Source organism: Haliotis rufescens, unplaced genomic scaffold, assembly GCF_023055435.1.
Source record: "Haliotis rufescens isolate VD_foot unplaced genomic scaffold, xgHalRufe1.0.p SCAF_56, whole genome shotgun sequence".
Classification (NCBI taxonomy): Eukaryota; Metazoa; Mollusca; class Gastropoda; order Lepetellida; family Haliotidae; genus Haliotis; species Haliotis rufescens.
This window is the reverse complement of record NW_025964290.1, coordinates 1,084,073-1,097,558: the sequence shown is the minus strand read 5'-3', so window position 1 is coordinate 1,097,558 and position 13,486 is coordinate 1,084,073. Positions and strand designations below refer to the sequence as shown.

Genomic DNA, 13,486 nt, shown 5'->3' with positions numbered 1-13,486 from the left:
TGTCTTCTGTCCCCCATGTGGTCCTCTGTCCCCATGTGTTCTCTCCCCTATGTGTCCTCTGTCCCCTATGTTGTCCTCTGTCCCCTACGTGTGCTCTGTCCCCTATGTAGTCCTCTGTCCCCTACATGTGCTCTGTCCCCTATGTGGTCCTCTGTCCCCTATGTGTTCTCTCCCCTATGTGTCATCTGTCCCCTATGTTGTCCTCTGTCCCCTACGTGTGCTATGTCCCCTATGTGGTCCTCTGTCCCCTACATGTGCTCTGTCCCCTATGTGGTCTCTGTCCCCTATGTGTTATATCCCCTATGTGTCCTATGTCCCCTATGTGTCCTCTGTCCCCTATGTGTCCTCTGTCCCCTATGTGTCCTCTGTCCCCTATGTGTTCCTCTGCCCCCTATGTTGTCCTCTGTCCCCTACATGTCCTCTGTCCCTTATGTGTCCTCTGTGTCCTATGGCCCTATGTGTCCTCTGTCCTTTATGTGTCCTATGTGTCCTATGTCCCCTATGTGTCCTATGTCCCCTATGTGTCCTATGTCCCCTATGTGTCCTCTGTGTCCTATGTCCCCTATGTGTCCTATGGCCCTATGTGTCCTATGTCCCCTATGTGTCCTCTGTGTCCTATGTCCCCTATGTGTCCTATGTCCCCTATGTGTCTTCTGTCCTTTATGTGTCCTATGTGTCCTATGTCCCCTATGTGTCCTATGTCCCCTATGTGTCCTCTGTCCTTTATGTGTCCTCTGTGTCCAATGTCCCCTATGTGTCCTCTGTCCCCCATGGTGTCCTCTGTGTCCTATGTGTCCTCTGTCCCCTATGTGTCCTCTGTCCCCTATGTGTTCCTCTGCCCCCTATGTTGTCCTCTGTCCCCTACATGTCCTCTGTCCCTTATGTGTCCTCTGTGTCCTATGGCCCTATGTGTCCTCTGTCCTTTATGTGTCCTATGTGTCCTATGTCCCCTATGTGTCCTATGTCCCCTATGTGTCCTATGTCCCCTATGTGTCCTCTGTGTCCTATGTCCCCTATGTGTCCTCTGTCCTTTATGTCCCCTATGTGTCCTATGTCCCCTATGTGTCCTCTGTCCCCCATGGTGTCCTCTGTGTCCTATGTGTCCTCTGTCCCCTATGTGTCCTCTGTCCCCTATGTGTCTTCTGTCCCCCATGTGGTCCTCTGTCCCCATGTGTTCTCTCCCCTATGTGTCCTCTGTCCCCTATGTTGTCCTCTGTCCCCTACGTGTGCTCTGTCCCCTATGTAGTCCTCTGTCCCCTACATGTGCTCTGTCCCCTATGTGGTCCTCTGTCCCCTATGTGTTCTCTCCCCTATGTGTCATCTGTCCCCTATGTTGTCCTCTGTCCCCTACGTGTGCTATGTCCCCTATGTGGTCCTCTGTCCCCTACATGTGCTCTGTCCCCTATGTGGTCTCTGTCCCCTATGTGTTATATCCCCTATGTGTCCTATGTCCCCTATGTGTCCTCTGTCCCCTATGTGTCCTCTGTCCCCTATGTGTCCTCTGTGGTCCTATGTCCCCTATGTGTCTTCTGTCCCCTACATGTGCTCTGTCCCCTATGTGGTCTCTGTCCCCTATGTGTTATATCCCCTATGTGTCCTATGTCCCCTATGTGTCCTATGTCCCCTATGTGTCCTCTGTCCCCTATGTGTCCTCTGTCCCCTATGTGTCCTCTGTGTCCTATGTGGTCCTATGTCCCCTATGTGTCTTCTGTCCCCTACATGTGCTCTGTCCCATATGTGGTCCTCTGTCCCCTATGTGTCCTCTGTCCCCTATGTGTCCTCTGTCCCCTATGTGGTCCTCTGTCCCCTATATGATCCTATGTCCCCTATGTGGTCTCTGTCCCGTATGTGGTCCTCTGTTCCCTATGCGGTCCTCTGTCCCCTATGTTGTCCTCTTTTCCCTATGTGGTCCTCTGTCCCTACGTCTCCTCTGTCCCCTATGTGTCTTCTGTCCCCCATGTGTGCTCTGTGTTTCTTCCGTGAGTCCCTTCTGTGAGTCCCTCTGTGCGTCTCTTCTGTGAGTTCCTTCTGTGAGTCCCTTCTGTGAGTCCCTTCTGTCCCTTCTGTCCCTTCTGTGGCATGTTCCGTACGTTCTGTCCTGTGTTCTATGCTGTTCTGGCTATGGTCCCCTGTCCTCTTACAGGAGACAGAGTAGAATTAACGAACACACACAAGAGATTGAACGGACACACACAGCAGACCGAACGGACACACACACTAGACTGAACGGAATCGGGTGGCCAGGCTCGCTGACTTGGTTGATGCATGTCATCGTATCCAAATTGCGTGGATCGATGCCCATGATGTCAATCACTGGATTGTCTGGTTCATCCCTTGTTTCGTTTCTTATTGAGGCCAGCAGTGTATTTGTAATAAACCGGTGCCATGACTTATGATAACAAAATGTTACCTTTAAAATATTATTTACAAACTTTTAAAACTGTTTGTTGGTTTGCAAATTATCAAGACCCCGACAACTAAGTCACGTGTTATCAGTGTCACGTCTATCTTTAGCTTGGGAAAACCAGGTTTGGTGTATTTTAAGTACTGGACTTTCCAATGCGGTGGCGTTATATGTTGCAAGATGAGGCGAAAAGGTTATCACAAGATTACTTATGTTTTCTTCTACTACATAAAACGTTACAGTTTAACTATCATATAACATTCAACCATGGTGAGTATGTCAGACATACCGGCACATATGATAATTCACATATATGTTGTTGTCAGGACAAATACCACCAAATATAAAGGTGTTAATCGTCACTGCCTAATGCAAATAACTGTGTGTTCCCTGTGTTTTCTCGGTTTGCTCCGTGCGTTCTCGGTTTGCTCTGTGTGTTCTGGGTTTGTTCAGTGTGTTCTCGGTTTGTTCTGTGTGTTCTCGATTTACTCTGTGTGTTCTCGGTTTGTTCAGTGTGTTCTCGGTTTGTTCAGTGTGTTCTCGGATTGCTCTGTGTTTTCGTTTTGCTCTGTGTGTTCTCGGTTTGTTCTGTGTGTTCTCGCTTTGCTCTGTGTGTTCTCGGTTTGTTCTGTGTGTTCTAGGGTTATTCTGTGTGTTCTCGGATTGTTCTGTGTGTTCTCGGTTTGTTCTGTGTGTTCTCGGTTTGCTCTGTGTTTTCGTTTTGCTCTGTGTGTTCTCGGTTTGTTCTGTGTGTTCTCGCTTTGCTCTGTGTGTTCTCGGTTTGTTCTGTGTGTTCTCGGGTTATTCTGTGTGTTCTCGGATTGTTCTGTGTGTTCTCGGTTTGCTCTGTGTTTTCGTTTTGCTCTGTGTATTCTCGGTTTGTTCTGTGTGTTCTCGCTTTGCTCTGTGTGTTCTCGGATTGTTCTGTGTGTTCTCGCTTTGCTCTGTGTGTTCTCGGGTTACTCTGTGTGTTCTCGGGTTGTTCTGTGTGTTCTCGGATTGTTCTGTGTGTTCTCGGTTTCCTCTGTGTGTTCTCTTTTAGTTCAGTCTGTTTTCGGGTTGTTCTGTGTGTTCTCGCTTTGCTCTGTGTGCTTTCGGGTTGTTCTGTGTGTTCTCGGGTTGTTCTGTGTGTTCTCGGTTTGCTCTGTGTGTTCTCTTTTAGTTCAGTCTGTTTTCGGGTTGTTCTGTGTGTTCTCGGTTTGTTCTGTGTGTTCTCGGGTTGTTCTGGGTTTGCTCTGTGTGTTCTCTTTTAGTTCACTCTGTTTTCGGGTTGTTCTGTGTGTTCTCGGTTTGTTCTGTGTGTTCACGGGTTGTTCTCGGTTTGCTCTGTGTGTTCTCGGGTTACTCTGTGTGTTCTCGGGTTGTTCTGTGTGTTATCGGCTTGATCTGTGTGTTTTCGATTTCCTCTGTGTGTTCTCGGATTGTTCTGTGTGTTCTCGGTTTCCTCTGTGTGTTCTCTTTTAGTTCAGTCTGTTTTCGGTTTGTTCTGTGTGTTCTCGCTTTCCTCTGTGTGTTTTCGGGTTGTTCTGTGTGTTCTCGGTTTCCTCTGTGTGTTCTCTTTTAGTTCAGTCTGTTTTCAGGTTGTTCTGTGTGTTCTCGGTTTGTTCTGTGTGTTCTCGGGTTGTTCTCGGTTTGCTCTGTGTGTTCTCTTTTAGTTCAGTCTGTTTTCGGGTTGTTCTGTGTGTTCTCGGTTTGTTCTGTGTGTTTTCGGGTTGTTCTGTGTGTTCTCGGTTTGTTCTCTGTGTTCTCGGATTGTTCTGTGTGTTCTCGGGTTGTTCTGTGTTTTCTCGGGTTACTCTGTGTGTTCTCTTTTAGTTCAGTCTGTTTTCGGTTTGTTCTGTGTGTTCTCGCTTTGCTCTGTGTGTTTTCGGGTTGTTCTGTGTGTTCTCGGTTTCCTCTGTGTGTTCTCTTTTAGTTCAGTCTGTTTTCGGGTTGTTCTGTGTGTTCTCGGTGTCCTCTGTGTGTTCTCTTTTAGTTCAGTCTGTTTTCGGGTTGTTCTGTGTGTTCTCGGTTTGTTCTGTGTGTTCTCGGTTTCCTCTGTGTGTTCTCTTTTAGTTCAGTCTGTTTTCGGTTTGTTCTGTGTGTTCTCGCTTTGCTCTGTGTGTTTTCGGGTTGTTCTGTGTGTTCTCGGTTTGCTCTGTGTGTTCTCTTTTAGTTCAGTCTGTTTTCAGGTTGTTCTGTGTGTTCTCGGTTTGTTCTGTGTGTTCTCGGGTTGTTCTCGGTTTGCTCTGTGTGTTCTCTTTTAGTTCAGTCTGTTTTCGGGTTGTTCTGTGTGTTCTCGGTTTGTTCTGTGTGTTTTCGGGTTGTTCTGTGTGTTCTCGGTTTGTTCTGTGTGTTCTCGGGTTGTTCTGTGTGTTCTCGGGTTGTTCTGTGTGTTCTCGGGTTGTTCTGTGTATTCTCGGGTTACTCTGTGTGTTCTCGGGTTGTTCTGTGTATTCTCGGGTTACTCTGTGTGTTCTCGGGTTGTTCTGTGTATTCTCGGGTTGTTCTGTGTGTTCTCGGATTGTTCTGTGTGTTCTCGGTTTCCTCTGTGTGTTCTCTTTTAGTTCAGTCTGTTTTCGGGTTGTTCTGTGTGTTCTCGGTTTGTTCTGTGTGTTCTCGGTTTCCTCTGTGTGTTCTCTTTTAGTTCAGTCTGTTTTCGGGTTGTTCTGTGTGTTCTCGCTTTGCTCTGTGTGTTTTCGGGTTGTTCTGTGTGTTCTCGGGTTGTTATGTGTGTTCTCGGTTTGCTCTGTGTGTTCTCTTTTAGTTCTGTCTGTTTTCGGGTTGTTCTGTGTGTTCTCGGTTTGTTCTGTGTGTTCTCGGGTTGTTCTGTGTTTGCTCTGTGTGTTCTCTTTTAGTTCACTCTGTTTTCGTGTTGTTCTGTGTGTTCTCGGTTTGTTCTGTGTGTTCTCGGGTTGTTCTCGGTTTGCTCTGTGTGTTCTCGGGTTACTCTGTGTGTTCTCGGGTTGTTCTGTGTGTTCTCGGCTTGATGTGTGTGTTTTCGATTTACTCTGTTTGTTCTCGGATTGTTCTGTGTGTTCTCGGTTTCCTCTGTGTGTTCTCTTTTAGTTCAGTCTGTTTTCGGGTTGTTCTGTGTGTTTTCGCTTTGCTCTGTGTGTTTTCGGGTTGTTCTGTGTGTTCTCGGATTGGTCTGTGTGTTCTCTTTTAGTTCAGTCTGTTTTCGGGTTGTTCTGTGTGTTCTCGGTTTGTTCTGTGTGTTCTCGGGTTGTTCTGTGTATTCTCGGTTTGCTCTGTGTGTTCTCTTTTCGTTCAGTCTGTTTTCGGGTTGTTCTGTGTGTTCTCGGTTTGTTCTGTGTGTTCTCGGGTTGTTCTGGGTTTGCTCTGTGTGTTCTCTTTTAGTTCACTCTGTTTTCGATTTGTTCTGTGTATTCTCGGTTTGCTCTGTGTGTTCTCTTTTAGTTCAGTCTGTTTTCGGGTTGTTCTGTGTCTTCTCGGTTTGTTCTGTGTGTTCTCGGGTTGTTCTTTGTGTTCTCGGTTTGCTCTGTGTGTTCTATTTTAGTTCAGCGTATTCTCGGGTTGTTCTGTGTGTTCTCGGGTTGTTCTTTGTGTTCTCGGCTTGCTCTGTGTGTTCTCGGGTTGTTCTGTGTATTCTCGGTTTGCTCTGTGTGTTCTCTTTTCGTTCAGTCTGTTTTCTGGTTGTTCTGTGTGTTCTCGGTTTGTTCTGTGTGTTCTCGGGTTGTTCTGTGTATTCTCGGTTTGCTCTGTGTGTTCTCTTTTAGTTCAGTCTGTTTTCGGGTTGTTCTGTGTGTTCTCGGTTTGTTCTGTGTGTTCTCGGGTTGTTCTTTGTGTTCTCGGTTTGCTCTGTGTGTTCTATTTTAGTTCAGCGTATTCTCGGGTTGTTCTGTGTGTTCTCGGGTTGTTCTTTGTGTTCTCGGCTTGCTCTGTGTGTTCTCGGGTTGTTCTTTGTATTCTCGGTTTGTTCTGTGTGTTCTCGGTTTGTTCTGTGTGTTCTCGGGTTGTTCTGTGTGTTCTCGGCTTGCTCTGTGTTCTCTGTTAGTTCTGTGTGTGGTCGTCTAGATGGTGACAGGTCACTGTAGTTTTGCGCACGTGTCATGGCGCAGTGTCGTGTTGACATTACGCGACTGCCACTTCCTTTACTGCACGCTGTCCATGTGGATTCGATGTCTGTATTTGCAGCCCTGTTTTGAAAGGGAACCATTTCATGACATATTTAATATCAGGCGCGCTGATTCATTTGCGTGGATCGATGCTCATGATATCAGTCACTTGATTGTCTGGTCCAGATTTGATTATTTACAGACCGCCATCATATAGCTGTAATATCGCCGGATGCGGCGTTAAACAACAAACAAACAAACAACAACAATAATGTTATCTGAATGTGCAGACGTACCTGACGTTGCCGGGTCAGATATACAATGTTGACCGTAATGAACCCTGGGTAGACGAGTTCACAGCTCAGAACATCAGTAGATTACAGCACTGACCAGTTTCATTTTCATAGCAGTAACTGCAAAATCTACGTTGCTGCAAATAGCCCCTATTTCATTCCATCTTTACTTTAAAATGTACATTAAATATTTACTAGCGAGCTAACTAACACCGCCCCACCACACACCAACGCACCCGATACCATACCATACCACTCACTCACTCACTTCACGTAAACAACCCAGACAACCAAGTAATGGTACAGTCACACAGTGATTTTAGTGAACTAAACAAATATGTTAATTATGAATTACGACTGCTGTGTACTATGTACACGTTCAGAGATTATGCTACTTATAAGAGAAGACAACAACAATGTTTAAGAAATATATATTCATTTTGCATCACAGAAGGGGAAGCTATAATGTCGCTGTATTTACAAGCTCTTTAGGCAACCGTTAGGGAATCCCAAGAGGATGCATATATAATAAGTCAGGACATACAACATGGCATACAAAAGGGTAAGGCGAAACCAAAAATTGACAATCATATACAATGTATCGTTACAAAATGTTTGCAATAAATTATAAAACAAGAATCATTTAAATAATATGTGAAGACTTTTCAAAATTGGCCAAATCAAGTATGTCATCTAAAATGTTAGAACATTTGAGAGTGTAGTCATTCCGGTCTTGTGTTACGGAGCTGAACATTGTACAACAAATTAATTCTGTAAACGGTATCTTCCACTCTATAAAAATACACCTAATAATATAGTACTTGGTGAGTTTGATAGACTCCCTCTACATCATTTTAAAACATTTTGTTCAGGTTAGATTTGGGACTGGCCTGGTGACAGCAAGAAATCGGCAGTTATAACATTATTCCTAAATGAATTTCAGCAAAGTTCAGCAAAGTCTATTAGATAAGCTGTATAAAAATGGCATTCTTTAATGGAATGTTCTACGCAATGTAATTACTATGTCCAGTACAATTCTATATTGAACACAGAACATTTTTAACATATGACATTCCACATTACGTTAAGATATATATTACGAAGTGTCTATGTCATAACTTCCGTTTAAATCTGAAACTTGGGAGACACAGTTTTACCACACATAATGAACTGTTATTTCTGTTTGTCCGAAAACTGTAAATATATTGAAGATGAATACCATGATATGCCGCCACAAGAAGAAGGTTTGGAGCCAAGCGGACTGTATATAAAAATCATCATGATAAAAGCGACAACAACCTGTCCACAGACAAAAGGAATATATGTTAAAAGCAGAGTCGATTGTATGATTCCGACTGTATCATGAGCATGAGTTTATGAATCACCCCAAAATAGTGATGATACAATGTGTTCGCTGACAGGTGAGCGTATCCTGCCCCATCGGTGGCACCCGTCGAAAACACATGCAAAGGCAAGTCAATTTGTTGACAAACACGGGAAACATACGGTTCATGTCACTATAGAGAGTTACGCACATCATTTTTGTAATCCTGTATTGTGCCATAATGCTTCACTGAGGCATTGAATGTTGTAACCTGGATCACACAACTTTGTAGCAAGAGTATATATGACGCTGTTTGAAATCTTGGTAGAAAGAGCATGCTCGAAATAACTTGAGGCTTCCACTTGTAGAAAGTTTCTTACTAAGCCCTTGTGTTTAAGCTTGATCAGACGATCTTTGAAATCTTCGCAGAAAGTCTATGTTCGATTGTATCTCAAAAGTTGTGAAATGTAGACACCAAAGGCAGGAGCTCTTGGAGCATTGGAAAGTTGAATTCATTCCTTTTGTCACACGTCTTGTGGAGAGTGTTTTGTCACTCTGAATCTGTCACTGGTCTCTCTTATCTTTAACTCAGTGGAGTAAATGAGTGGAAAGAAATTGGCTTTTTGACAAATATTGATCAGACATGGATATATCTGAACATGGCCCAATATCCAACTCAGAATTCCATACCCAGAATTGAAATCACTTCACCCGCGGTTTTCGGAACGAGCCGGAATCAATGTTTACCTTCGGTTTGGGGGTGGAATCAGTGTCGCCTGAGAAATCTGACATTCGTGCAATATCTGACACTTTGTCAACCTCCATATCTTCTTCGGTAGCGGTCTCAGTGCCTGTTGTACACACACACCCTAGCATTAGGGCTTCAGGATTCCATTTTATCTCAAAATATAATTCTTGATATTTCTTTTTTAATGCACGCGAAAACGATTTCGGTTTCCGCATCTTTCTAATTGTTTCCCACTTATCCTCGTGACTGAGGGATGATGAAGCTAAATCCTCATATGTTGGGACACTTATAGATTTGTATTCCATGAGTGCGTCTGCCAATCTTCGGAGGTTTACTTTGTCCTTCATCTTACAATATGAACAGATGGATTTGTTTTTTCCATCTGTTTCATAGCGTGACATTGCGTCTTCCATGTCGCACGCCAACTGATAGTTTGTGGAATCTTTGCTTTCTTTCATTGCTGGGATAACCGCTGACTTAAATTTTGAAGATGAAAATGTATTACAAAACTTCAAAAAGGAACGATTTTGTTTCTGGTTGCCAGAGGAGGCAAGGATACTGGCCCTACCGGCTGCTGATAGGGCACCTTGTTGTTCAAGATTATCAAGAAGTAATGTCCCTTCCATTCTCAAGTCTCGAGTAAGTGATTGCCAGAGTTCCTTGATGGCTCTCCCGTGGACATCTTCTATTACAGACATATTGGAAACGTCACCTATTAAGAAGAAAATGTTAAGATCATTCAGACATTAGTTTAAGCTTATACTTATGTATACTTATGAGATAATGTCAACATGTTTTTGTGTTTTGATATATAACAGTGTATTTTATTGCTAAACAATGATTGTAACTGTGTTAACATTATTTCTTTTGAGATTCGATAGACGCTCGTTGCATTTGGTTTGGGCAGTGACCAGTCGTAAGAAAGTGCGGGTCGTATGCTGCGGACGGTGATAGTATGTCATATAAATATATGGATAGTTCTGTAATGTTCTTATGCTGCTAGACTGGTGAGGGCACGGTATAGAAACTTCCAGTATCTTGTTAGGCTGTAGATATAGTGAGTGAGTTGGGTTTAACGCCGCTTTTAACATTATTACAGTTATATGGCGGCGTGTCAGCTTAATGTGGGAGGAAAGCCCGAAGTGATGCAGGTCTCAGACATTTACCACCTCGGTGAAACCCAGGAGCCACGGGTATGGTGCTGACAAACCTAGAAACATAATCGGCGCGAACCGGGATTCGAACCCACAATCATAGGTATATAGGAGCGTGTTTACGTATCTCTCACGCATTCGTTCACACATTTCATCTTTCACGCATTTCATAACTTTGAAACCAGCTTTCATGTGAGGATCGCTCATCAGCCCTGTTTCCCTGCCGTGTCCATCTCGGAAGCTTGACCATTGTCGCCGCTGGGTGAATATATCTTATTAACACTGACTTTTGCTATTATTTGGTACGACCACTGCCATCAAGTTATACATGGCCATTGGATATGGTACTACCACTTTATTGTGTACTGCAATTGTTATTGCTGTGCGGTAGTTTGTATTGATTTGTATACCTAGATCATTTTTGTAATACATTTGTTGATTTATACCACGTGCTGGTTTCACACGAAGTTCTTTTAAGTACAAATTTCTGGGTTAACATATTGTTTCCATTTGGGAATCGAAACGCCACAATACTTACTTTTCTCCCATTTTGTGTCTAGCTGCAGGATTCTCTGCCTGAAACTTCGCGTCAAGAAATCATCCATGTAAGTCAACTGCATCCCGAGGTGCTCCTGGGTCACTTCAGCATCCATCTGGGAACTGTTAATAAAACTCTCTTTTAAAGCAAGCCTTTGGTCTTTGGGAATATTCTTGTCGACTTCTGCTCTCTTTACAACTTCTTCTGCGACGAAGGACATGTACTTATCGTATTTATCCACGTGTGTCAGGTATCCATGTTTGTCATGCATCCACGTGTGTCAGGTATCCACGTGTGCCAGGTATCCACGTGTGTCAGGTATCCATGTGTATCAGGTGTCCACGTTTGTCATGCATCCACGTGTATCAGGTGTCCACGTTTGTCATGCATCCACGTGTATCAGGTATCCATGTGTGTCAGGTATCCACGTTTGTCATGCATCCACGTGTATCAGGTGTCCACGTTTGTCAGGTATCCACGTGTATCAGGTATCCACGTGTGTCAGGTATCCATGTGTGTCAGGTATCCACGTTTGTCATGCATCCACGTGTATCAGGTGTCCACGTGTGTCAGGTATCCACGTGTGCCAGGTATCCACGTGTGTCAGGTATCCATGTGTGTCAGGTATCCACGTTTGTCATGCATCCACGTGTATCAGGTGTCCACGTGTGTCAGGTATCCACGTGTGCCAGGTATGCACGTGTGCCAGGTATCCACGTGTGTCAGGTGTCAACGTGTGTCAGGTACTTATGTGTGTCAGGTATCCACGTGTGTCAGGTATCCACGTTTGTTATGCATCCATGTGTGTCAGGTATCCATGTCTGTCAGGTATCTATGTCTGTCACGTATCCACGTGTGTCAGGTATCCATATGTGTCAGGTATCACGGTGTGTCATGTATCTATGTCTGTCAGGTATCCACGTGTGTCAGGTATCTATGTGTGTCAGGTATCAACGTGTATCAGGTAGCTATGTGTGTCAGGTATCCCCGTGTGTCAGGTATCCACGTGTATCAGGTAGCTATGTGTGTGATTTATCCAAGTGTGTCAGGTATCCATGTGTGTAAGGTATCAACGTGTGCCAGGTATCAACGTGTGTCAGGTATCAACGTGTGTCAGTTATCCACGTGTGTCAGGTAGCTATGTGTGTCATGTATCCACGTGTGTCAGGTATCCATGTGTATCAGGTATCCACGTGTGTCAGGTATCCACGTGTGTCAGGTAGCTTTGTGTGTCAGGTAGCTATGTGTGTCATGTATCCACGTGTGTCAGGTAGCTTTGTGTGTCAGGTATCCACGTGTGTCAGGTATCCACGTGTGTCAGGTATCCACGTTTGTTATGCATCCACGTGTGTCAGGTATCCATGTGTGTCAGGTATCTATGTGTGTCAGATATCAACTTGTGTCAGATATCCATGTGTGTCAGGTATCCACGTGTGTCAGGTATCGACGTGTGTCAGGTATCAACGTGTATCAGGTAGCTATGTGTGTCAGGTATCCACGTGTGTCAGGTAGCTGTGTGTGTCAGGTATCCACGTGTGTCAGGTATCCACGTTTGTCATGCATCCACGTGTGTCAGGTGTCCACGTGTGTCAGGTATCCACGTTTGTCAGATAACCACGTGTGTCATGTATCCATGTGTGTCAGGTATCCACATGTTTCAGGTATCCATGTGTGTCAGGTATCCATGTGTGTCAGGTATCCACGTGTGTCAGGTATCCACGTTTGTCAGGTAGCTATGTGTGTCGGGTATCCACGTGTGTCAGGTATCCACGTTTGTCAGGTAGCTATGTGTGTGATTTATCCAAGTGTGTCAGGTATCCATGTGTGTAAGGTATCCACGTGTGTCAGGTATCAACGTGTGTCAGGTATGTATGTGTGTCAGGTATCCACGTGTGTCAGGTAGCTATGTGTGTCATGTATCCACGTGTGTCAGGTATCCATGTGTATCAGGTATCCACGTGTGTCAGGTAGCTTTGTGTGTCAGGTAGCTATGTGTGTCATGTATCCACGTGTGTCAGGTAGCTTTGTGTGTCAGGTATCCACGTTTGTTATGCATCCACGTGTGTCAGGTATCCATGTGTGTCAGGTATCTATGTGTGTCAGGTATCAACTTGTGTCAGGTATCCATGTGTGTCAGGTATCCACGTGTGTCAGGTATCGACGTGTGTCAGGTATCAACGTGTATCAGGTAGCTATGTGTGTCAGGTATCCACGTGTGTCAGGTAGCTGTGTGTGTCAGGTATCCACGTGTGTCAGGTATCCACGTTTGTCATGCATCCACGTGTGTCAGGTGTCCACGTGTGTCAGGTATCCACGTTTGTCAGATAACCACGTATGTCATGTATCCATGTGTGTCAGGTATCCACATGTTTCAGGTATCCATGTGTGTCAGGTATCCATGTGTGTCAGGTATCCACGTGTGTCAGGTATCCACGTTTGTCAGGTAGCTATGTGTGTCGGGTATCCACGTGTGTCAGGTATCCACGTTTGTCAGGTATCTATGTGTGTCGGATATCCACGTGTGTCGGGTATCCACGTGTGTCAGGTATCTATGTGTGTCAGGTATCCACGTGTGGCAGGTATCTATGTGTGTTAGGTATCGAAGTGTGTCAGGTATCTATGTGTGTCAGGTATCCATGTGTGTCAGGTATCCACGTGTGTCAGGTATCCACGTTTGTCAGGTAACTCTGTGTATCAGGTATCCACGTGTGTCAGGTATCCACGTGTGTCAGGTATCCATGTGTGTCAGGTATCCACATGTTTCAGGTATCCATGTGTGTCAGGTATCCATGTGTGTCAGGTATCCACGTGTGGCAGGTGTCCAAATTTGTCAGGTAGCTATGTGTGTCGGGTATCCACGTGTGTCAGGTATCCACGTTTAACAGGTATCTATGTGTGTCGGATATCCACGTGTGTCGGGTATCCACGTGTGTCAGGTTATCTATGTTTGTCAGGTATCCACGTGTG

At 44.8% G+C, this 13,486-nt stretch overlaps 1 protein-coding gene across 1 annotated transcript; it reads right to left on the bottom strand.

Annotated features, from left to right (window-relative positions):
• Positions 1-7,174: 7,174 nt before the first annotated feature.
• Positions 7,175-10,636, bottom strand: LOC125374402. Its single transcript, XM_048385271.1, has 2 exons — positions 10,520-10,636; positions 7,175-9,539 (listed from the first exon to the last, which is right to left on the bottom strand). The coding sequence occupies exons 1-2, from the start codon at positions 10,632-10,634 to the stop codon at positions 8,782-8,784; spliced, it is 873 nt and encodes a 290-aa protein (XP_048241228.1). The 5' UTR covers positions 10,635-10,636; the 3' UTR covers positions 7,175-8,781.
• Positions 10,637-13,486: the final 2,850 nt, after the last annotated feature.